At 31.8% G+C, this 26,496-nt stretch overlaps 1 protein-coding gene across 1 annotated transcript; it reads right to left on the bottom strand.

Moving 5' to 3' along the window:
* Positions 1 to 4,694: 4,694 nt before the first annotated feature.
* Positions 4,695 to 26,040, bottom strand: LOC127701340 (uncharacterized). Its single transcript, XM_052205230.1, has 3 exons — positions 25,772 to 26,040; positions 7,766 to 8,191; positions 4,695 to 5,427 (listed from the first exon to the last, which is right to left on the bottom strand). The coding sequence occupies exons 1-3, from the start codon at positions 25,827 to 25,829 to the stop codon at positions 5,048 to 5,050; spliced, it is 864 nt and encodes a 287-aa protein (XP_052061190.1). The 5' UTR covers positions 25,830 to 26,040; the 3' UTR covers positions 4,695 to 5,047.
* Between the last annotated feature and the right edge of the window lie 456 nt (positions 26,041 to 26,496).

The raw sequence follows: 26,496 nt of genomic DNA, 5'->3' as shown, positions 1-26,496 counted from the left end.
CCTGACTTAGTAAAAGCATTTCCTTATGTAGAAAATGTCGGATTAATATTCGTTGACATAACACATGATGTTCGTACTATTAGCCTTTACTTATATGATTTTTTCCGTTTATAAAATCGATTCTAAGTTCTTTCAATGCTGTGAAACTTTCGCTACAATGAAGTTATTGCGTAGTCGACAAGTTTTTATTGTCATTGTTCCAAGATTGGCTATGTTAACATTATGTAAATCAATTCCAGAAAACGTAATAGATTTTATTAAATGTTTTAAGATAGTATAGGAAATGCAAATCATTTAGAATTTATGGCATTCATGACTATCATGTTTCCTTCTGGCAATTTTCAAGTAAAAAAATATGCATTGTAATGTTTAAAGATATCACAAACTGCTTTATTTGGTATATATATTTTTGTTCTGACATTGACTTACGAAACTGTTTTCTCTGCAATAATTACGATAACAATTATGATTAATGATAATTATTTGCGCTACGAATCATAGATTGTTATGATACAAACCGTGTAATAACAAAAAATGTAGTGAATTTACTGGTTTCTGCAATAGCGCAGATTAATGTCGGTTATTACAACAATGAAATGTAATCATTTTTAATGGGAACTAGTGTTATACGTCAATAAGACAGCAACCCATCGATCCTAAAATTCATAGGAATCGTGAAATGTCGAATGTTTAGTTGACCTGATGCATTTTGATTTTGACTTTTTTAAAATAGAGGTCAAGCATTTTATGATCTCAATAAAATGGCCTTGCTCTAGTGTATGTTTTTTGTTTCGAGGATTTTTGCTGATTTGTTTTTGAGGGATGAACACATAATTTTAAACGCAACCTCTCTTTTCAAACGATAGAATTTATAACATATCATATGGACACGAATCTAAAGCCCTTTTTGATTTTGGAACAAAAAGAAACTATCAGATATTGATTTACCTGTGGAAATAGTAAACTAGCAAATATCATGTCAATGAAAATTATGAACGTCCTAAATTTTTACAATTTTACTAAAATATTAAAACATATTATAATTGGTTATTATTATAATATAGATTATTACGCATCTCTTATTCTTCCAAGTGATTATACATTTGTTGACATGGATCAATATGGGACATGCAAGACAGAAAAAAAAGGAAAATATCAATAACTATTATAATATTTATAAATGAATAGAGAGCAACGATAATAGTCAATGCAATGAAATTATGTTATGATGACATTCTGCTATAAAAGAACTATGCAAAGTTTAATTTCAATCCCCCGCTGTTTTGTTGTTACTAACTTCAATGTTTCACAATACAAATGGAACTTAAAATATCAAATGGTATTTCTATTTTACATTAAAGATGGGAAATCTTTGTAAGTTCATTAATTAATTATCACTTCTTACTTCTTACACAGAGACGTGATCATTTACAACACAAGTGTGCTGTGTAAGATATGTATCTTATTGTACATGTATCATAAAATTGAGAATGGAAACGGGGAATGTATCAAAGAGACAACAACCCGACCAAAGAGCAGAAAACAGTCCAATGCCACCAATGGGTCTTCATTACAGCGAGAAAATCCGAAACCCGGAGGCGGGCTTCACAATAGACTGTGGTCTTCTTTATTTTCTTTTTTTCTCAATCATATCATTCCTTTATGTTTCTCTCACCGTCATTGTTGATTTTATTTATTACGCTATGCTTTCTTTGTGGAATAATATATTCCTAGGTCACAATATGATTTTCAACAAAAATGCGTTCAAACAACTTAATCGACATTTTAGTCATAAAATAAAAGCATGCCGATTGAGTCCGTTTTGTCCCCCAACAAATTAAAGCCAGTTTTATGAGAAAAATATATATAGATATTAAATCAAATAATTTATCATGCAATTTTCAAGATTTTATTTGAAAACTAAAAACACAGTTACATGTGTACCTTTGGTATCAATAAATACATACATGTAGAAATAACAATTATATATAAAACATTTCAACACTTCAAAACGTTTTTGATGAACACAGAAAGTCGCTTATGCAGATGTACATTATATATTGAAAGCATACCTTCCTTTTTTATTAATTAGGATTCACTGTATAGTAGATAGGTAATAATATTTTGATTAGAACATTTAAATCATAGATGAATTTCATTGCCAATATTCACCCTTCACAAAGAACAAAGCACATATCCTATCGGAATATTTTGCTATCTTTTACTTTCGATAATGAGACGCAAACTTGAACACCTAAAATAAATATGTGATCCAAAGCTTGAAATATTGAGGAAGTTTTAGAAGCTTTACAAAGAGTTTTTTTTTAATATCGAGTAAAATTGTCCACATAATGAACTTTCTATATCACTAGAACACTGTTGTACAAACTGATTACAAAGACTGTAAAATTTACCACAGTGGCCCGTTTGTTTGGCAAAAATATATTCAATGTCAGTACAGTTTAACAATCGTTCTATTGAATTATTCCATTTAAAGTTTAATTGTGTTATAGGCTTTAAGCAAAGCATAAATCTATACATTAAATACAAAGATTTGATTTATTATTCACAGGTTCACACATATATAAAATCCTTCTTACTTGCACCTTTACCTCCAGAGGAAATCTACCCAATCATGTTGCCCTTGAATATTTTATGCATTTTGCTTTACTATGTTTTTGTTGCGCTGACCCCACAATCAACGGATAAAGTCCATGTATAAACGATACGACAATACTGAGTTCCACTTTTTGGTCAAGTTGATTGAATGTTGTAGCAGTTTATCAAAGTAAAATATCAATTGCCAATAACCATTTGATAATTATATTTTTTTTTAACTGTATCTCTCATAAACAGCAATAAAGTTCTGTCTTGAAAAGAAAGAAATCAATTTGCAATATTTTAATGGCTTTTTAAGAGTTTTGTTGTTGTCCGAAATGACAAGTTTTTACATTTTTAATGACCAAAAGAGTTTGATACTTTTAATTGACACTTGTCTATCACTGTACATTGACTTGTACGTGTCGCAGAAAGAATGACAACAATATTTAAAAAAAGACAAAAAAATACCGAATGCAAAGGTAAATTCAAAAAGGGAAAGTCAATAAAAACTGACAAATCAAACGTTATCAAACAACAGAACGAGTGAAAACAACTGTTATATTCCTCACTTGGTACAGATATTTTCTGTCGAAAATGGTTGGTTAGTCCTGGTTTTATAGCTAGCATAACATCCCACTTGTATGACCGTGTTTATAGTTCCTTTATATTGACAAAAATGGGTGAGCAACTGAAAAAGACATAATTGGTTAAAAAATTAAAACAACACGTTATAAATTTCATGCGTCCGAATCGCTGTTCTTGATTTACCTTCTCCAGGAACACTCAACGCCAAATAATTGAAAGTCAAGGATTTATCAGAACCGAAACACTTGAAGAGCTAAAGGACCTTCATACAAGCCAAATCCATCTAAGGTCAACTTTGCCTGCGGGAGTTGAAACCTTAAGGAACGTACCGACTACTGAGCTGATGATACCATCGGAGACTGATATGTGACAATTATTGTGATTCAGCAGCCAAAACTGTGTAAACATACATCACAGACAAACAACACAACTAACTTAAAAAAATCAAACAAATATACAAATAAATCTAAGAAAGAAGCCAACAAAAAGGTGTTGTTGTCGATAGTTAATTTGACAAAGACGCAGATAACCAGGGACTCTATATCTATCAGTATTTTTTTCCAGAATGTTTTAAATTTTGAAATGTACAGCTTTTGGGTAAATGTAAGGCCAATAATGCTTTAATAATAGGGTCAAATTATGAATTAAAGGTAATACAAGGTATGAAGTGAGACAGCATTTACAACGACACAAATAACCAAATGGCACCTAGAAGTCATCACATAAAATTGAGAATGGAAACGGGATACGTCAAAGAAAGAACAACCCGACCAAAGAGCAGAAAACAGCCCAAGACCACCAATGGGTCTTCAACACAGCGAGAAAATCTACAACAATAAAACTTTGTACATTTTAAATATACTAAAAGCTGTGAATAAATTAATAAAACACTTGTTTCAAAGGCAAACTAAAGATTGATAAATATGACATAAGACAATCACTGACAAGGTAACTGACTTGAGACGGGCAATTGAACATATGGCGGGGTTAAATTAGTTTGGTTTTAAATATCCCCCCTTTTTAACTTGATCAGAAGACTAACCGAAGGTACATAAAAGAACACACTATAAAACCAATGTATGAAAAAAAAATATCGATTCCCATAAAAATCAGGTTGGAAAATATTATTAACAAATATTCCAAATCCGCACTTCTACAAAACCAATAGACCTTCCCGTAAGCAGCCATTAACAATAGTAAATTTTTTAAATGTTTGGTAGATTTCAAATTGCTTGTTTGTGGATTCTGTAAATGAACACATAAGACAACTCGGCCACCGAGGACCCTGAAGAAAAGTAGATTCCACAAATAATAGCCTTAATCTAAATATTGAAAGAAAAAATCTTGTTTAGGCCAATTCCTCTTATAATTCGATTGTTTCAGTTATATTGGCTTTTTGTAGATCTTGAATTGCTGATTTTGTTTTGTCTTTTTTTGTTTTGCTTTGTACAATTGGTTTCTGTCAAGATGTCAAGATAGTAGGAAAATGCTAGAAAGGTAAAACCAAATAATAAATTATTTTGTATTCGTCTAAATAAAGATAAAACATAAACGCTGTTCTAGCAGTTTTGCATATTTTCACATTCTATTTTTACCTCAAAATATGCATTTTGTGCTGACATCCTCCAGAATTTTGGATCGTGCATTTCTTAACATTTGAACTTATTTTAAAGAAAATAGCACCGTACTACTGTTAAAGACCGAGGAAAATAGTGCAGATGATATACTTACGAATGATACAATTTATCCGCGTGTTAATTGGGTGCACTAACACGACTAACAGTCATCACTTCAATGTAATTTTCGGCCTTTCCTAGTAAAACTGCAAAATGATTTTTTACAACAATTAATTTTGATTTGTTCACCGTTTAAAAAGTGCTGTTTTAAACAAGTTAATAGTATCAGACCCGAAAATTAAAACGACGATTGTAACCAGAAATAGTCCGCCGACTGCACCCATCGATTTTGCAGAAGGACGATTATCAGGTGCAGATATTTTTGTACGTAAATATGCCGATGTGTTCGTTTTATCGATTGTTAAATTTTTTCGCAAATCTTCAAGCTCATCAGACAGTATCACTCGTATTTCATCCAATGTGAGATTTAAGTTTTTAAGATAGAGCCATTTACTATTCGAGACCCGTGAACATGGACACATGCAGACTTGGTTTTCTTGAGTACTATCGCCAACTGAAGTAGTTGTTTGTTGAACTGTTATATTGCATCCGTTTGGAATTGAAACTAAAAAAAAATTAAAAAATTATAATAAGACTTAATTAAAATCATAACAACAATCATTTAACAGAACACTGTTTCTTACGGAATGAAAGTAGTGCCACATAAATTTTCTTTTATCTTTCCGTTCTTTCGCAAACATTTTGCGTTATTTCGCAAACTTTTTGTTATTTCGCAAACTTCACTATATTTCGCCAACATTTTTCGTTGCTATATTTCCTTGCTTTCACTTCTTATTGTTAAACTGGTTATATCTGGTTGAACAAGCTTCACCTAAATCTGATTTTAATGTCCCTACTCCAACTGAGACCTCTTAGCTAAACCAAACCTTACGTTTAGTATCTGCCCCCACCCCCTTTTCACACCAAAAAAAAAACGAAACTAAGAATTGAGTTAAATTAAGAGTTTGTTCGTTGTATTGTTTGACAGATGGACGCGGACATATAAGCCGACATCTATTCAGATATTACATACGACAATAACCAACGTTGTTCCTGAATTAAGACATGCACATGAATATGCGAACTAGCTTTCTTTCATATCTGAATCTTCTCACTTTTTAAATTGATCAGTAGATCAACAAAACGTACACAAAAGAACAAAGAGAATTTAACTTTATTCTACAATTCGAGAGCTTACTCAATTTATAACTAATATATATATATATAACATTTGCTTCCGTTTTAACTGTAATAGTATGTTTGCTGTTTTTCAACAATAAAAAAAAACTGTTCGAGCACAGTTTGCAAAATAACGCAAAATTTACGAAATAAACCAAAAGTTTGTTTAAAGTTTGCGAAATTATGCAAAGTTTACGAATGACGCTGAATTTATCGAAGTTACGCAAAGTTGGCTAAATGGCGCAGTTTCCGAAATAAAGCAGTTTGCGAAATTTCGCAAAAGTTTGCAAAATAACACCGAGATTTAAAAAAAAATTCAATGGCGCTATTACGCTTCCATAGTTTCTATTCAGATATATAAAACAATATTGCCACCAAAGGATGTCCGATGAAAGAACTTTAAATTAATACCTAAAAAGTTACCATTTTTTTTTTCATTATCCATTTCTTTTGTCTTGAAATAAAATTTTACAAGATCTTTTCCTGTGGAAGCTAAATATCTTTTATTGCCATCCTTATTTTAACATTAAATAAGAACATTTGATTTCAGAACGAGAAAATACCACAATGCCACGACTTAATTTCTAAACAAAAAAAAGTATTTTAATAACATATTTTTGTTTTATATTCCACGTAAAATACACTGTCAGAAGAGAGACTATAGGATTTTCTCTTTCAGTTATAAGTATGTAAATCTGACAGTATAGATTGGAATTCAGGAGGCTCCAGAATCCTTTAAGTATATATTTGAATTTCAATAATTACTAGTAGAAATTGGAATTCGGATTTATACTTATGTTAGTCCAGTACAAAATAGAAGTCCAAATATCTACTGGTAAAAATTGGGATATCCAGATTGTACTAGGAGGATCCTTGGTTGTCCTATAGATGACTACTAAAAAAACATATTTTGATTTTCTTCATAATAAACTAATTTAATCAAACTTGTCTGAATTCAAAAAGAAAATAGGTTCATACGAGGTACTTTAAATATTTGAACAACAATTTAATGTGCATGTATTCCATCACATTTGATCAAAATATTGACAAATTTTGAATAATTAGAAGGACATTCTTAACCGACATCAAAATTTTATTTGAAGTAATTTAAATATTGTCTATCAGGTAAAACTTAATTCAGTCAGTTTATGATGTTTTTCGATACAAAATTTAACAAAAACATATTAAATTTTCAATGTCTCAAAATTAATATTCAGTTAATTTACACAAAATTTGTTTCACTAAACTGTTTATGTTGTAAAGTCAAAATTGTTTGCTTATCGAAATATCATAAACAAAATGTAAGCAAATGTTACTTTAAATAAAAGAATTTCAAGGAAGTTTATGTATTTTACATATATAATATTTTATTGTAAAAAAGTATTAAAGTGCATTATATTATCATTTATTTAGTTTTCCTACTCAAGTGCATCAGTAAAAACTCTAGTAAGATCCAAACTAACTATTGTTTAAGTAATATCCTGGATCCTACTAGAGTACAATCCAGAATCATGTTACTGGTACACATCTGGATATCCACATTTCTACTAGCAGATATTGGAATTCCGATTTGTAATAGGAGGATTCAGTATTCTACTGAATTCCAACTTGTACTGTAACATATACATTACTTTAGTTATTGGTAAGACTATTTAATTGCTATAATACCAGTTTATACAATAAACCAGAATAATAGAAGTAAAGGGACTTTTTAAATTACATACCTTCTGTGTTGAAGTGCCAATCCCCAGATGCGTCATCTGCAGTTGTAACTGCTATTTTCTTTACAAGTAAAGGAGATTCGTCATTCAAAGTCATAGATATATAAGGTGTTTTGGCGTATATAAAGCCATTGTTCCACCTGATTGTGAAGTTTTTCCATTCGTATTGTGCTAAGAAAACGTCATTAGCATCGAGGGCGCCTGTAGTGTTAAGCCCACCTTTCCCCTTTCTTATTGTTGAACACACATCATTTATACCAAATGCTATTTCATATAGAGGGTCTGAATCGTCGTTTCCAGAGAGTAAGGCAATGAAAGCATTCTTTCCAGCTCGTATCTGAAAATGGATTTCTCCGCAATTATCTGGAGAAGGTTTTAGACTCTCCAAAATTGTGTATTCGTAACTTCCATTCGTTGTTAAATAAATATCTGTAAATCACGAATCATTTATTAAATTAAATATGTTTTGATTATGATTGGCAAGCTTCGTTTATTTCTATTTTATGATATCAGGCTACTTTTGAAGAATATGTTGTCAAAACAAATTAACAATTTGTCTAGCTTCGTGTGAGCCTAATCTAAAGGCAACTGCATCCTCTGACTTTTAACAAACAGATAATGTAAGTAAAAAGAATTCCAACTCAACATGTTTTTCTTTTTTGTGTATACATATCATCCTTATTTGGGGCCTTCAAGTTTGAATAAAAAGAAAAACATTTATACGATTCTGAGATCAGTTAATAAAATCTTCAAATATAGAACAAAGGATTTTATTTTAGGGGAAATTAAATTCTGGTAAAGAGACAGCACTGTCGTATACTTTATATATAAAAAAACAGTGGAAAGATACCAAGGGGACATTCAAAACTCATAAATTGAAGAAAACAACGCTATCGCAAAAAACGAAAACGACAAACAGACGAACAAAACCACAAAACACTACGTAGAAAACTAAAGACTGAGCAACACGAACCCCACAAAAAACCGGGGGTGACATTAGGTGCTCCGGAAGGATATATTGTGCTATCAAATATGTGTTAATGACACTGTAAATATTTATTGGTAAAACCATGGAAGTATCATATTGACAATACTTACATCACGGGTAGTAACCTCGTCATATCGAGAAGCGTTTAGTACAGTGATTTTGTCATAGTTTGGTTAAGATGAACATGGTTGTGTTAAGTTACTTCCCCGAACGATTGCCTCAGTTCTATTCAAACGAGCAAATGAAAAGCAAATAAGATGTTTTAATTTGCATTGTTAGTCAAACGATCTACATTGGAATTGTTGTTTTCAAGAAACTAACGCAGAATAATCAAACTATCGAAATTGCTATGGTTTAGTTAAGTTATGACATGGTTCGGTTAAGTGTCTAGAAATTTGTCATGGTTTTGATCAAGTTTGTCATGGTTTAGATCCAAATTAATATATATGTGTTTCAGCTCAATATTGATATATTGTTTAAAAACGCTTGTTATTAAACGAAGTTACACAATTTACCAACTAACTAAGAAGAAAAAAAGCCTTTTAAACCAAAATTAGATGCTGTAATTGGCAAAGCGTACATTAAACAATTTAATTGTTTGTGACTTGTCTTTGTATGCAAATCGTATTACTACGAATGTCTTGTAAAAGAATTAGGAATAAATGAGCACTCATGTAATCCCACATACAAAAACATCATTTGACAAGTATGAGATTTTGGTGATTCATAAGACCTTACTAGCTTCAATGAACATTACTTTGAGCAGCAAATCGGATGACTTACCTTGTTTGTATTGGATACCTAAGCTTCACAAAATTCCATACAAGCAGCCGTACATTTCCAGCTCATCTGCATGTTCGACGAAAGAATTGTCCATTAGATTGACAAAGATTCTTTCCGCAATGAAAGAGGGTTTTCAGAAATACCGTGAAACTGTTTACCGGCGTAGTGGTATTAACCATGTATGGCTTTTAAAAAAACTCTTAAAGAACTTCTGAATAAATATAAATCTGAAATGAGTACTATCAAAACGTTTAATTTTTCAACCCTGTGTACCACCATTCCCTATGTGTAATTGAAAAATCGTCTAAAAGAAAAAAAATTAAATCTACAATGCTTTTCAAAATAAAATGGTAGCGCACGCTATACATTTATTACTTTTGGATACCATACGGCATATTTTGTAAATAGTGAACAAAAAAAATAAAACATACTACACAGAGGAACAAGTGACCAGTATGCTGGAGTTTCTTATTGACAAAATATTTGTTGAATTTGGATGTAGACTTTGTCACCAAATTGTCTATGGGAGCGAAATGTGCGGCAGCGACCTCTTCTTATCTTCATATTAGTCGGAGTTCCTTCAGACATTTGTAAAAAACAAGAAGATAAAAAAACCAGATCGTTTAATTTCACATTCATATATATTGTTCGTTCCATTAACAATCCAGACTTTTCTGATTGAATTCCATTAATATATCCCCCAGAACTAAAAATTAAAGGAACAACAGACACGGCTTCCTCTGCCTCATTTTTAGACTTATACCTCGAATTTGACACGAGCGGTCATCTTAGTATCAGAATCTATGACAAACGAGACGATTTTAATTTTAAAATTATCAGTTTCTCCAACCTTAGTAGCAATATACCAACTTCTCCTGCATATGAGATATACATTTCCCAACTCATTCGATATTCAAGAGCTTGCAGATGCTACTCAGACTTTGTAAACCGTCACCAGTGTCTGAGCAGAAAGTTGATGAACCAGGGGTATGTCAAAGAACGTCTCGTCCTTTTTCCAAAAAAGTTCATCGGAAGACCTTGTGGGTAGATATTACTTTTCAACTTCACAAATAATAAACGATGGTCTTTAAGTAAAGATTCTAAGTAATGACATTGTTTATCACCTTAATGACGTGTTATAGTACTCTTTTATTTGTCTTTGTAAATTATTACTTTAACTGTTTAGTCTATTTTTTGCCCAATCCATTTGACGTGGCTCGGTACTTATACATCCCGTCATTGTGTTATTGTGCCATGGTAAATTTTTGTATTCTTGTCTTTCGTTTTTGCTTATGTGCTTTGTCTATATGCCTTTTTGTTTTTCTTTGTTGAAATATTTGTTTAGTTTTTATAGTGACTATGATTATAACACAATGTTGCCTGCTGTACCCTTATGTTTTGACATTTTTACCTATTATGTCTGTTTGTTTTGTTCACACATCGTCGTCAATATAATGAAATTTTATGCAACTGTCATACATGTGAGAGGTTAAGCTGACTATAAAACCAGGTTTAATCCACAATTTTCTACAGAAAAAATTCCTGTACCAAGTCAGGAATATGACAGTTGTTATCCAATCGTTTGATGTGTTTCAGTTTTTGATTTTGCCATTTGATTACGGACTTTCCGTTTAGAATTTTCCTCGAAGTCCCGTATTTTTATTATTTTGCTTTTATAATTTAAATAGTCACTGCTCTTTTAAACTATCTTTTGAGATAATAATTATAATAAAATGCTTCGCTGAGCGCAGCTGGATACGACCGGAGAGGTCCAACCCTGAACAGTTGGGGCAAAAATGGACACAATATTCATGCTTGATACAGGTCTGAATTTGGATTGTAAATAAATATTTGACACATTATAGGTTTCTGACACCGAATAACTGTAATCAAAGAACTTAGAATTGGTTATATGATTTGAATTTGTATTCAATTTTTTGCTTTTGTGCAATACACTATGCTGTTGCTAAATTGACCCCCCCCCCCCTTTCCACAAAAAAAAAATCCCCCCCCCTTTTTTTTGCTTATGTGAATTACACTATGCTGTTGCGTACTGACCTCCCCCCTAAAAAAAATTTGTTTACCCCCCCCCCCTTTTTTTTGCAAAAAGAAATAATATTTGAAGAAGTTTTCTTTTTAATATCTGAAATCTGAAATGAAAAAAAAATTGCTCCCACAATTTCTTTTTTACCCCCCTCCCCCCCTAATTTTTTTTTCATTTCCCCCCCTCCTCCCCCCTTTTCCAAAAAACAATCTTTCCCTCAAGATATGGTCATAATCTCAATTCAAATTTCCAATGGAGTTTGCAACCATAATTACCAATTTAAATACATCATACAAGTCTTAAAATAGACCCCCCCCAATTTTTTTGAACCCCTTATGATTCATCACCCCCAAACTCAATCCCAGCCTTCCCTTTGTGGTATGGTACCTTGCAGTACAATTTCAGAGAGATCCATACACTTGAACACAAGTTATTGTCTGGAAAATAGAAAAATGCTTGTTTTTTGGCCCCTTTTTGGCCCCAGATTCCTAAACGTTTAGGGAAATTACCCCCAAACTCAAACCCAGCTTTCCCTTTGTGATATGGAACCTTGTAGTACAATTTCATAAAGATCCATACACTTACAAGTTATTTTCATGAAACTAGAAAAATGCTTGTTTTTGCCCCTTTTTTGGCCCCTAATTCCTAAAATTTTGAGGCAATTTCCCCAAAAATCAATCCCAGCATTCCCTTTGCAATATGGAACCTTGTGATACAATGTCAGAGAGATCCATACACTAACACACAAGTTATTATCTGGAAGTTACAAAAATGCTTATTTTATGGCCCCTTTTTGGCCCCTAATTCCTTAACAATTGGTACCATAACCCCCAAAATCAATCCCAACCTTACTTTTGTGGTTTTGAACCTTATGGTAAAATTTCATAGAGATCCATTCACTTAAACTAAAATTATTGTGCGAAAACCAATGTGTCTTCGGACGTCGACGACGACGACGACGCCAACTTCATACCAATATACGACCGCAAAATTTTTTTGCGGTCGTATAAAAACAAAAAGCGCTGCTTCTGTTTCACATAGATTATTTTCTCTGTATGTCCATGATTGACTCTGTCGATGCTATCGTGAGCGGCATCACTTGTAAAATTTGTAAAAACGTCTTCTTAAAGTTGCAAAACGTATCAGCTAGTCAAAAAGTAATTTTTGTTCTACTTTTTTTTTCTTCTACCAAACTAAATATCTGTTGTTTTATTTTGAACCAGTCTATGATGAATAAAAGGAGATGTGGGGTTATACGCCCATGCTGTAGTATCCCAACTACAAAACTAACCAAACGATATCAAGAGGACACAATAAGTACGTCTTCAACCATCCACGAAACAAATAGTTAACGCGTGACATGGACAACAGTTAAAACTTATTTGTTGTATAAACTTTTAGTAAAATTAAAATAAAAAAAAAATACACACAAGATTAGAATTTAAATATATGAAAAATCACAATTCCGAATTAGAATGAAGCCGATTTAATGTTCACTTTTATCAATTATTATTACGAACGAATAAAAATGAATATGTTTTTGTAATATTGTATAATACATTGGTTTTCTCATTTAAATTTCTTTTACATATAATTTTGTCAAAGCCTTTTATAGCTTGCTAAAAGGTATGGATTTTGTTCATTGTTGAAGGCCGTATGACGACATATAGTTGCTTACATCTACGTCATTTTGGTCTCGGGTGGATAGTTATCTCATTGGCAATCAGACCGCATGTACTTAATATATATAATACTACATTGAATGTGCGTATATATGTCCTTTGGTATTCCAAATACAACGATTTAAAAGAGTATTTCAATATATATAATGTCTGTTTATTTTGATCGTTACTCTTCCTTCATTCACGAATCGAATCACATAACTGAACCATGTTCAACATGAAATAAACCATGACACGAATGAACCAAACCATGACACCGAATATTCTGTAATCTCAAATTGTGTGCACTAGGGGCTGTTTTTCGGGAAAATTGACGGCAGTTTTATATCATAACAAAATATGTGATGTAGCAGACAGTAAGCAAACCGCTTTTCTTTATGCATTAGAAACGAATCACAACTTTTAAATTTTGACATACGCAAGCATTATTCTGTGTCAAATTAATAACTATATGATACAAATTTTGATGTATTAGCATATTAGCTATAAACAAAGATGCTTACCAGCTTGAATTTGTTGTCATTAGTTCCTTTAACAAACTATTTGAATGTTTATATTTTGACACTGTTTGTCATCAAAAACACTTAACACAACCATGTTCATCTTAACCAAACTATGACAAAATCACTCTACTAAACGCTTCTCGATATGACGAGGTTACTACCCGATGGTAAAATAGAATAAACACTATTACAAAGGACTGTGGGATATTTTTACCTAATTGCGGGAAACGAAAGCTTATATGAAAGGCAAATGGCTAGTTTCATTCATCAAGCTCAGTTTTGTACATGTCTGACAATCTTTGCACTAACTTACATACCTTTCAAAGAATTTTTTGAAAATGAAGATTACTTTGAAATTCTCGGGGGAAAACTTTTTATTAATTTGAATAGATTAATGACCACAAATCACTGCTTTCTTTTGAACAGGGTAGATTGAGTAATATAGATGGAAAAATCAGCTTTTTAGTCTATGTCACAAAAATTTTTTATATGAACAACTTTAATTGTCATTTTCTTGATATTGATTCTGTTTTACGAAGAAAACTTTTATTTATACTAAAATTTACGACAAAAGACACGGGGTTTCGCCTTTTTTGTATTTCCCTATTTTGGTCAGTGATGTATCCTTTGCTAACTGTCTGCATACTTCCTTTCTCGTACGCTATGCTCTTGCACGAAGTGACATGTTAAATTTAAAAGAACGTTATCTATTTTTCACTGGTAAAATTTTAATTCATGGATTTCGTTCCAACAAATTGGTTAAAACAATAAATTACTTGAACCACAAATTACTTGAAACCTTGACTAAAAAAAATCTGTCAAAGATGCAATTATTTGTTTTGGAAGTTCGGATGTATCTTATTACAAACAGGATATCACATCTATGATAATATACGATGTAAACTGATTGGTCTTATTTTTTAAGATTATAAACATAATATTGCATGTAGTAAGAGATTAAAAATTGTCTGCATCGCTACTAAAAATTGATTAAACTTTACATATATTGCTCAATAATGGTCATACATCCTTTCACTACTTATATGCTGGCATAATGATTACATACAAATGCAAGGTCATGCATTTCTCAAACTGCTTATGAAGTCTTTACACTAAATTCGTTTTTGATGTACTGATTGATATGGTGGTCTGGAAAAACATGTATGTGTTTGTAACAAACTATGAGCATGTTGTCCAGTGATTGTCACATAAGACTGTCTGTCTTTCTTGTTTTTCCATTATTAATTTAGAATAAAAATATCAGGGGCCTGGTTTTCGAAAACATCAAAAGATATGTCATCAGATATATCTTAGGACAAATTTTATGACAATCTTATGACTATCATATGATATGTCATATAATGTAAATCAAAGCTGTCCTAAGAAAGTCATACCTATGATGCTCTTATGACTATCATAATTGAACATATTTTCTTTTGTTGAGAGAAATCACGTGATTAGAAAGAAAATGAAGTGTTGTTACTCTCTCAACAAAAATATGGATTTTGGATAGTTATACTGGAGATTCTGGAGTAAGATTTCGACAATTGTAAATATTATACTTTTTGAGCTTATTGTCTGAATTTCGGAGATCTAGAACCCATATTAGAAGTTTTTTGATAACAAAGAAACTATTATTTTCACTGAGACCTGTCCTGCATACCCTGGGGGATAAACAGTGTATATATTGAAAACTGTTCATTAGACATTGAATGAAAGTGGACTTTGGACTATAGTAAAATCAGCTGTTTTATAGTAAATTTGACCTCTTCACTTATTAGAACAACCAATCATATCAAAAGAATGTCGATGAGCGATACGTCGAGGTTAATTAAGGAGAGCCGAAGAATCGTTGACGCTTCCAATGATGTAAATCTGAACTCAGGCGCATTGCTAAACATGATTTTGGAAATAGTTACGGGTATCGACTCTACAATGAGACGAATGGAAACAAATATGGAAAAGCGCCTTGATGATTTGAAACAAGATTTCTTAACGGTGTCGGCTAGGGTTAGAACATTAGGAAACCAGGCGAGCGATTTCATCAAAAAGCTGTCAGACTGCGAGACTAGCTGCCAAGGTGTTAGTAATCTTTTTGATCAGGTAACTGGACAAGTAAAAACTAACAGACGTAATATTAACAATCATGATACGAGAATTAAGAAACTCGAAGAGAACACTATCGTCCAACCGAGTGTTCCAACAGTCATCGAATCAGAGGAAATTGAGTCACTAAAGGCAGCCATTCTTGACTTGCAATGCAGGTCAATGAAAAACAATCTAATCTTCACGGGATTGCATAGAGTTCCGGGTGAAGATACGGAAGAGCTTTTGCGATGTTTTTTATACAATGAGCTGGGGATCGACTACAAGATCGAATTCGGCAATGTCCATCGATTCAGAACAAAGGGAGACAACAGAAGAGCACCAATAGTTGCAAGATTCCTATATCACCGCGATCTGGAACATGTATTAGCAAATGCTACCAGACTTAAAGGTAGACTGTATGGAATACGGGAACAATTTCCTCATGAAATTGAACAAAAGCGGAAGGAACTGTATCCTGTGTTAAAACAGGCCAAACAGCAAAATAGACAAGCCTCTCTTGTGCGTGATAGGCTATATATAGACAATCAGCTCTACATTCCTGACACGGTATTAGAGGACTCTAGAAAAGAGCATACCGGCTCTTCGACGACAAACCATGACACGAGCCCAAAAGGGTCTTATTCTAGTGATACCCCTCCTAGCAAAAGACAGCGACAGGGACCGTCTCCTCGTCCACCGCACGCAAATGCTCCGCCGAATTCTGGCAGATAGAGGAATGGTGCAAGAGGAAAACCTCAAAAGAAATCGAACAGTAATGAAACTTTGAATAAGAAATATACAATTAACAATGGTAGTTTAAATATGTGTTTCTTAAATGTGTGTGGACTTTAAGAAAAGACTATTCGGGTCTCCTGATTTCATTGACATTTTGCTTGAACATGATATTTGTATTTTTGTTGAAACGATGTTAACTGACCTAGATAATTTAAACTTACCAGACGGTTATATTTATGTCACAAAAAATAGAAAAAAATTTAAAAAAGCATCAGGTGGGATAGTTGTTATTTATAGAAAGAGTTTAGAAAAAGAGTTGAAATTCCATAATACTAAGAGTCAATTTGTTTTATGGTTTCAAATTTCGAAATCAATTTTGTCACTTAATTCAGATGTAATTTTTGGCTGTGTTTATGTACCACCTGAAAATTCTAAGTATTCTACTATAGAAGCTTTTGAAGAATTGGAAAATGAATTGAATATCCTAACAAACACTGAAAATTGTAATGTTGCCCTAGTTGGCGATTTTAACTCAAAAACTGGGTCTTTACCCGATTATATTATACCTGATGAGTCAGTTATTAGTATGTTTGATTTAGATTGTGATGCTGATATATTACAGTATTTATATGATTTTGAGAATCTGACTCAAAACAAAATCACCTTGCAAAGAGTGTCTCAGTGTACATGTAGACCTAATAAGTATGGTCATAGACTGTTAGAGTTGTGCAGAAAAAATAATTTATATATTGCTAATTCAAGAGTTGGATCAGATAAAGATATTGGGGAGAAAACATGTAACGATTCGAGTGTTGTTGATTATTTAATTATTTCATCAATGCTCTTCCCTATGATTTTTTATTTTGAAATTGCTGACTTTATACCGTTATATTCTGATTGTCATTCATTTATACATTTTAGACTTCAGGCCACATTTAGTAAACCAGATTCAATTGTTACCGACAATAGAAATGATAAAACTTTTGTCAGGTGGAAAAGTGAACAGAAATCTGAATACGCTGATCGAATTCACAATGATCACGAAGGTATTTTAGCCACTGTTATGAATAAACTGGACGAATTGTCCGTAAATAATGATGCAACTCAAAATGATATAAACAATATAGTTTTAGATATCAGCAAAAATTTTAAAGATGCGGCGGCAGAAACGTTTGGGAAAATAAAAAAACATAAACATTTTTACAAACATGAAAATTCAAAACCTTGGTTTAATAGAAAATGCTCGATGAGTAGAAAAAAATTTCATAAAGCTCGAAAGAGATATAGTTTTTTGAAAAATGCTGAAAACAGAAGTAAAATGAGACAAGCTAGTAAAGAACATAAAATAACATTAAATAGGCTTTTGCAAACTATCAACAGAAGGTTGCTGATGAGTTGCGTAACATTTCTAAAAAGGATACAAAAGCTCTATGGAAAATCCTTAATAATCTAAATGATAGTAAGAAAAAAGATAACAATGACGATATATCTCTAAAAGCATTGTATGATCATTTTAAAATCCTAAATGAAAATGTCGAGCCAGAAAATTACTTCGAACAAAATTTTGACTTTGAAACTTTATCAGACGATGTCGAGGTATTTTTAAATAGTCCAGTAACCGAAGATGAAATTAAAAAGGTCGTTTCGAATTTAAAAAATGGCAAAGCTTCAGGTAGTGATGAAATTTTAAATGAATATATAAAGAATACAATTGACGATTTAATGCCAATTTACGTTAAGCTATTCAATTTAATTTTAGATACTGGAATTGTCCCAGACAGTTGGTCTAATGGAATCATGATAACTGTATTTAAAAATAAAGGATCAAGATCCGATCCCGAAATGTACAGAGAAATCACATTAAATTCATGCTTTAGTAAAACCTTTTCTGCTATGTTGAATTACAGGTTAAATAATTATGCAGATCACGTAGACCTGATTTCAAAATCACAAGCAGGTTTTCGTAGAGGATTCTCTACTGTTGATAATATATTTGTATTGTATTCTTTAATTACTATATATTTTTCATTTGGTAAGAAGCTATTTTGCACTTTTATAGACTTTAAAAGCGCTTTTGACACTATATGGAGATCGGGATTGTGGCAAAAAATGCAAAAATCAAACATTAAAGGTAAACTATTTAATGTGATCTATAATATGTATCAAAATATAAAAACATGTGTCAAGAAAGGAAATGAATATCCGAATTTTTTATATCTCACACAGGAGTAAAACAAGGTGAAAATTTATCACCTTTTTTATTTTCTTTGTTCCTAAATGATTTAGAAAGTTATTTTGTGGAAAATAATATAGAAAGTCTAGATAATATTTCAAATCTGTGGTTGGAATCATTACACATGTATGTTAAATTGTTTATTATACTGTACGCAGATGATACTGCGCTATTGTCTGAAAGTGCAGAAGGATTACAAAAAACCCTTGCATGTTTTGAAGAATATTGTAAAAAATGGAAACTAAAGATTAACACAAGCAAAACTAAAGCAGTGATTTTTAGTAAAAAGAAAGTAAAAAGAAATTAGAATTTTAGGATATATGGAGAAAACATTGAAATAGTGGATTCATACTGCTACCTTGGTATACTTTTTAATTACAATGGTAGCTTTTATACTGCACGAAAAAAACTTCTTGATCAGGCACAGAAGTCTTTGTATGCTCTATACCGAAAAATAAAAAAATATATGTATTCCCGTCGATTTGCAGCTTAAACTTTTTGACTCATTGGTTAGTCCTGTTTTATTATATGCTTCAGAGGTATGGGGATTTGAAAGTAAAGATAGCATTGAGAAAATACACCTTCAATTTTGCAAAAATATTTTGAAATTAAGAAGCAGTACACCAAATTATATGGTGTATGGGGAACTCGGAAGATTCCTTTTGGAAATTATTGTTAAACGTAAAATGGTGATGTTTTGGAATAGTTTATTATTGGAGAATAACAAGTTATCTTCCATTATGTATAAATTAATGCTCAAATTACATTTTCAATACCCCACAAAATTTAAATGGATTACGTACGTTAAATCCATATTTGACGAAAATGGAATTAGTTTTATTTGGCAGAATCAACTTCCATTAGATAAACTGGGTTTAAAGAACATTATTTCACAAAAACTGAATGACCAATTTATCCAACATTGGTTTTCCCAAATGAATAACTCTTCAAGAGGTGCATTTTATTCACATTACAAACAGGAATTTCGTTTGGAAACCTATTTAATAAAGTTGAAGCTGTGTGACAGGATTTATATAGCAAAATTCAGATGCTCAAATTTAAAATTTCCTGTAGAAACGGGAAGATGGTCTAGAATACCAAAAAATGAGCGAATTTGTCATTTCTGTGGAAACGGGATAGGAGATGAATTTCATTATCTATTCAAATGTCAAAAACAGGAAATAAAACTGTTTAGAAATAAATATATACCAGAATTTTATACTGCAAATCCAACGGAGTACAAATTAAAACAGCTTCTAACATTTTGTCATGTAGAACTTTACAAAAACTTAGCAATATTTTTAAAAATACTTACACGATACTTATGATTTATATTTGTCTTTTTTTGAGTTGAATGTTATGGTAATTTGTAAATTGACATTTTGCTGTATTTTACCATGCATGCATGCATTTTTATGTGTAGTGTAAATGTATTGAGTATAAAAATGTGTATACGTGTATATACGATGTCCTCTTGTACACCTATGTGTCTGAGGTTTAATAATAAAGTATTGTCTTATTGTCTTAAATAATGATTATATATGATAAAAATAACTATAAAAAAAATAAGTATGAAAATAATAATTATGACTATGATTATTTTATTTTTTTCATTATAATGAACATGAAATTATATATGACAAGGAATTACAATCTGAGTTGATACTTTGTTTAGATTTAGTTTGTACATATATAATTAAATTCTAGAACTTTGCGTGCATGTATTATTATACATGAAGTGTTATGTAATTGTGAATAGTTTTAAGATTTGGTACACTGAGTACCCGTTTAACGAAATGTCCGTGCAAATACGTTCATAAATTCTATATGAGGAAAGAAATAATATATAGTATATTTGTTATATATAATCATGAGTAAGAAAAGGAGTCCAAATTTTACGTCGCAAGAGATTCAAATTTGAATTGACGAAGTGGAGATGAATAAATCTGCACTATATAGTAAACTGAGCAACACAACAACAAATATTGCAAAAAGGCAACATGTGCAAAGATAAATGCAGTAAATGACACTAATCACCTTGGAACAGCGGAAGATAATCGAAAGAAAAATGGACCTGCTTCTTTAGGTCAATGATAGATATTTAAAAGGTTTTACAGCTAAAAAAGTTGGGTTATTCTGTCACACAGCACAATATCCTTGGCATTTTTTGTCTTAATATTTAATTGATCAACGGAAAAGAAAGTTTTTCTGTAAAGGTACATTATTTCGTAATGTCTTAATTTTAATGATATTCGTAAGACCGTCATAAGTCATGTCGCGAGATGTCTTAAATTTAAGATAAAAGTTATGATATATCGTAAATAAGGACACTTTCAAAAACATATCTTACGACTATGACATGTCCTAACACCATCGTAAGACATGTCTTAGTCATAAGATACTTTCGAAAACCAGGCCCCAGGTTTACAATTTCGCACACGGGTTTTGTTAACATAAGATTCATCACTGGCTCTCGAATCAAAACAGCTAAATCAAATCCGAAGTTAAAGAGCAGTAAAAACTGAAAATGTCGAATAAAAGATTTGCCAAATACGGCAAAGGCATCTTTGTCTGGGGGTAGAAAACTCTTGTTGTTTCGAATAATTCAACATTTTAAGAAAGTTAATTTACATTCAACACAAAAGTGCTGTCTACTGGGCTGATGATAATCTTGTCAATCAATAATTAGTCTTCTCTTTTGAATTATTTCACATTATATCATCTTAGTTTTTTTTTTTTTTTTTGCATATTGCTATATTATAATTTGGTAATTGTTTAAGGCCGTATGCGAGTGGTTTACTCGTATGCGAGAAGCCCGATCATACAATTTCACATTCAGATATATTGATGATATTCTTTCCATTAACAATCCAAATTTTTCTGATTGGGTTCCATTAATATATCCTCCAGAACTAGAAATTAAAGAAACAACAGACACGGCTTCCTCCGCCTCATTTTTAGACTTATACCTCGAATTTGACATAAGTGGTCATCTCAATACCATAATCTATGACAAGCGAGACGACTTTAATTTTGAAATTGTAAATTTCCCCCACCTTAGCAGCAATATACCAACTTCGACTGCATATTGGATATACATTTCCCAACTCATTCGGTATTCAAGAGCTTGCAGATTCTATTTCGACTTTATAAAACGTCAACAGTGTCTGAGCAGAAAGTTGATGAACCAAGGTTATGTCAAAGAACGTCTCGTCCTGTTTCTAAAAGAGTTCATTGGAAGATACCAAGACCTTGTTGATAAATATTCCGTATCAACTTCACAAATAATACATGATGGTCTCGAAGTATAGATTCTAGGTACTGTCGTTGTTTATCATCTTAATTACGTGTTAAAAAAGAGGGACAAAAGATACCAGAGGGACAGTCAAACTCATAGATCGAAAACAAACTGACAACGCCATGGCCAAAAATAAAAAGACAAACAGACAAATAATAGTACAGATGACACAACATAGAAAACTAAAGACTAAGCAACACGAACCCCACCAAAAACTGGGGTGATCTCAGGTGCTTTTTTGATAAAGTTCCCCCTTTTTTGTCCTTGTATATTTTTAACCTTTACTGTTTATCCATTTTTGATTATATACTTATGACGTGGATCAGTACTTATACATCCCGCCATTATGATATGATAAATTTTGAGTTCTTATCTTTCACTTTTGCTTATGTACTTTGTTTATATGCAATTTTGAGTTTCTTTGTTGAAACAGTTTGTTTTTATAGTAATTACGATTATATTACAATGTTGACTGCTGTACCTCAATTTTTGACGTTTTTACCTATTATGTCTGTTTGTTTTGCCCACACATTGTTGTCAATATTATGGAATTCTATGCGACTGTCATACAAGTGTGAGGTTTATCTAGCTATAAAACCAGGTTAAATCTTCCATTTTCTACATAAGGAAATGTCTGTACCTAGTCAGGAATATGACAGTTGTTTTCCATTCGTTAGAGATGTGTTTGAGCTTTTGATTTTGCCATTTTATAAAGGATTATCCGTTTTGAATTTCCCTTGGAGTTCGGTATTTTTGTTATTTTACTTTTTACATCCTTGTTCATTGCTCGTTTGTTAGATATTTGTATCATTGTCAATCATGCCGTATCTCATATCATACCGCTATATTGACATGGGCAAACGATAGTTAAATGTGCGGCCATAAATCAGACATTAGTTACAATTCATAGGATATTGGTTATCAGAATATTAATCAAACTGATCAATCAGTCCTTGTATGCCAGTTCGCATCCTTGATAAAATGTACCACAGGACTATCTATCTTACATTGCAACACCTCTCTGTTGACAGAAAGAAGACTACTGGATTTGGGAATTGGGAACTGCGACACCTTTATCTTACAACTAAGGTGTCGCAGTTCCCAATTCCCAAATCCAGTAGTTCTCTTTCTGTCAACAGAGAGGTGTTGCAATGTAAGATTGATAGTCCTGTGGTACAACTCTGAACCGCGGCGTCAACACAGCTATGGTCATCGTTATAATGCATAACATACCCTGCATAATTAGAGTTTTCAGATCGGTTGGCATTTAAAAAAAGATAAAACGTTTTTGTCTGTATCCCATTATATTAACTGATTCATAAAGGAATTCGGCGTTGGAAATTCTTTTGAAAACTCAATGAATATTCCCACGACGTTTACTAAAGAGGAAATTCTGAACAATCATAGGTTGGCTGTATGTTCCTTTGGAATTTCAACCAAAACTGAAGAACTAGATCTTCTTTCATTTCACTGGATACCACAATTACCGAGGTAATCTTACACACAATGTTATATTGCTAGATCTGCCAACTGCCCTTTCAAAATTATTAACACCTATTGAATAAGCGACTGAACAGGGCGTCAGAGGTACTGTAAAACTATCTACCTTAAAGGAGGTGTTAATTAAATATGGATACTAGATTTAAAGATTAAAAGATTTTTTATAATTACAATATAAGATGATCTTTATCTTATAAAACAGAAAGACCAACGCAGAAACACATATCTTGCTTTTATGAAGGGGCAAAGCAACCACACAAACCACTCGGATTAAACCAGAAAGTTCACGAATACTGACATCATTAAAGAGAGACGAAAGATACCGAAGGGACATTCAAACTCATAAGTCGAAAATAAACTGACAACGCCATGACTAAAAAAGAAAACGACAAACAGAAAAACAACAGTACACAAAAGATAACATAGAAAAACTAAAGTATATATACTCCATGTGCATGCGCTGCTGGACTTTTGATACATAAAAATGGAAAGTTCACAATTGGGAAGCTGAAATCATTTTATTTGTCGTAAAGTTTTGTTCTCAATCGAATCTCGTTGTAGAAAAGACGAATGTTTTAATATTATTGCAAGAGGAAAGATACTTAAATTGTATGCACTCTAACAGATCTTTGAAATTTTTGAGTATCCAAATATGATTCATTCCGCATATAGAGTATGTAGCTTCACAATAACTTTGAAGCCCGATTCGATTGCTGATAAAATTGATGTTAATAATTTTGAAAGAGGTTTCGTGAAGACTCATCAATATAATGTTGTTTAAGGACACTTACTAAGCGTGTTAAGCAAGAATATTTTTGCAAAGAATTCCGCTCAAGCCGGTTCTAGGGGCCGTCTTATGTTTTTGGGTTTTTTTTGCTCCTTGTTGAAGGCCTCACTGTGACTTTGAGATAAGGAACAGCAATAAAAGCGCTGTTCCTTTGCTTTTTATGTGTTTTTTGTTGTGCATGTACTGATTTTGTGTCATGGATGGATACTCCATATCCTTTGTTTTTTTTAACTATAAATAATTAATTGTTTAGGTTTTAGGGCCAAGATAGGCATGTTCGAATCTCGTTGTAGAAAAGACAAATGCTTTAATACTATTGCAAGAGGAAAGATACTTAAATTGTATGTACTCTGACAGATCTTTGAAATTTTTGAGAATCCAAATCTGATTCATGCCGCACCTAGAGTATGTAGCTTCACAATAACTTTGAAGCCCGATTTGATTGCTGATAAAATTGATGTTTATAATTTAGAAAGAGGTTTTGTGAAGACTCATCAATATAATGTTGTTTAAGGACACTTACCTAGAGTGTTAAGCAAGAATATTTTTGCAAAGAATTCCGCTCAAGCCGGTTCTAGAGGTCGTCTTAAGATTTTTTTTTGCTCGGTGTTGAAGGCTTCACTGTGACTTTGAGATGAAGAACAGCAATAAAAGCGCTGTTCCTTTGCTTTTTATGTGTTTTTTGCTGTGCATGTACTTATTTTGTGTCATGGATGGATAACCCCATATCCTTTGTTTTTCTTTAATTATAACTAAATAATTGTTTAGGTTTTAGGGCCAAGATGGGCATGTTCGTATCTTTGTTTTACTCCATCTCCCTAAAGAGAACATATAATTACTCAACTGTCGATTAATGTCATTTCCAAAACAGTATTCTATGTATTTAAGTATATTTTCTTATTCAGCGCTTAACGTTTGTTGTACAGTGTATTTTGCAAGTTTTTTTGCCCATACTTCTTCTCCTGAAAAAAAAACTGTTCATAGGACTCTGTGCTCCAAGTAGGAAATTACATGTGGTAAAGTTTGCTAATGTCATTCAATTAAGGTGACTATAAATGTTTTTTTTTCTCTCAAAATGTTCTAATTGTCAATGCAAATTCTGTTTTATTGTATAAAATTTATAGAAAATCACCCAACTCGTTTTGCTTTATAAATCATTGTAGTGTATGTTTCATACCTAAAAATATCGTCAAACAAGATTTTGATGCACAAATCTGTCACGATAACCGTTTGATCTTTAGCATCTTTTCACGATGATAATCAGATACTCATACCTTTTACATTTAAATTAAAGCTGATGTAGAAGATGCCAATAGTTAAATTCACGATAATAATAATATATAAGACTGAATTCTATAAATCACTTACCTTGACACAATATACTACTGAAATATCCAGAAATGACAAATATCAAAAAACTAGTCATTATTCTTAAATGTTCATACAATCCATTGCAACTCCTAATTCCACTTGTTTGTGTAAGTATTGCATTATCGGTATTTAAATAAATAAATCATATACAGATCGTGAGTCCAAAGTCGCAAGGGAATATTTTTAATTATGTTTTTGTTTTTTCGTTGACATACCAATGTAAATCTCATAGGCACTTTATCATTTGATATCATCATACTTTTCAAGTAATCGATCCATTTATATGTTAGAAATGCAAATCTTATAAAACAAATCTATAAAACTTTTATGTTTTTAACATATTTTGATATTTAAAACGTATAAATCATTGGGATTTTAATCATATTTTAATATTTAATAGGCAAATTTTCCTTCTGAAATTAAATTTTCATTGTATTCGATTCATTTTCTAGTTCTGATACAATGTTCTGCCCAATTAACATTTTCTAACAATGTGAATATTTTAGAATGATGCATGATACCCTATGAAAGGACAATTTGGGAATAAACCATTCCATTGTTATGCATCGAAAACGCATTATAAATTTTGTTTTTCTCCCTCAAATAAATCGATATTTTGACATCTTTAAACATGTCTCTTTCTATGGCTTTTAAAACTTAGGACTCAGAGCGTTCTTGATTAACTTAAATCCAATATTTTTATTGCTTAAATTATATTTGTT

This window comes from Mytilus californianus, unplaced genomic scaffold (assembly GCF_021869535.1).
Source record: "Mytilus californianus isolate M0D057914Y unplaced genomic scaffold, xbMytCali1.0.p SCAF_5, whole genome shotgun sequence".
Taxonomy (NCBI): Eukaryota; Metazoa; Mollusca; class Bivalvia; order Mytilida; family Mytilidae; genus Mytilus; species Mytilus californianus.
Note: the sequence above shows the minus strand (reverse complement) of the source record. Positions and strands in the feature narration are given on the sequence as shown.

Bases quoted from the DNA above. Each gene is read 5' to 3' on its own strand.
- LOC127701340 (XM_052205230.1), bottom strand. From the start codon at position 25,829: ATGACTAGTTTTTTGATATTTGTCATTTCTGGATATTTCAGTAGTATA. The intron at 8,192-25,771 runs GTAAGTGATTTA...CGTGATTTACAG, and splicing joins CAGTAGTATATTGTGTCAAG to ATATTTATTTAACAACGAAT. The intron at 5,428-7,765 runs GTATGTAATTTA...ATTTTTTTTTAG, and splicing joins TTGGCACTTCAACACAGAAG to TTTCAATTCCAAACGGATGC.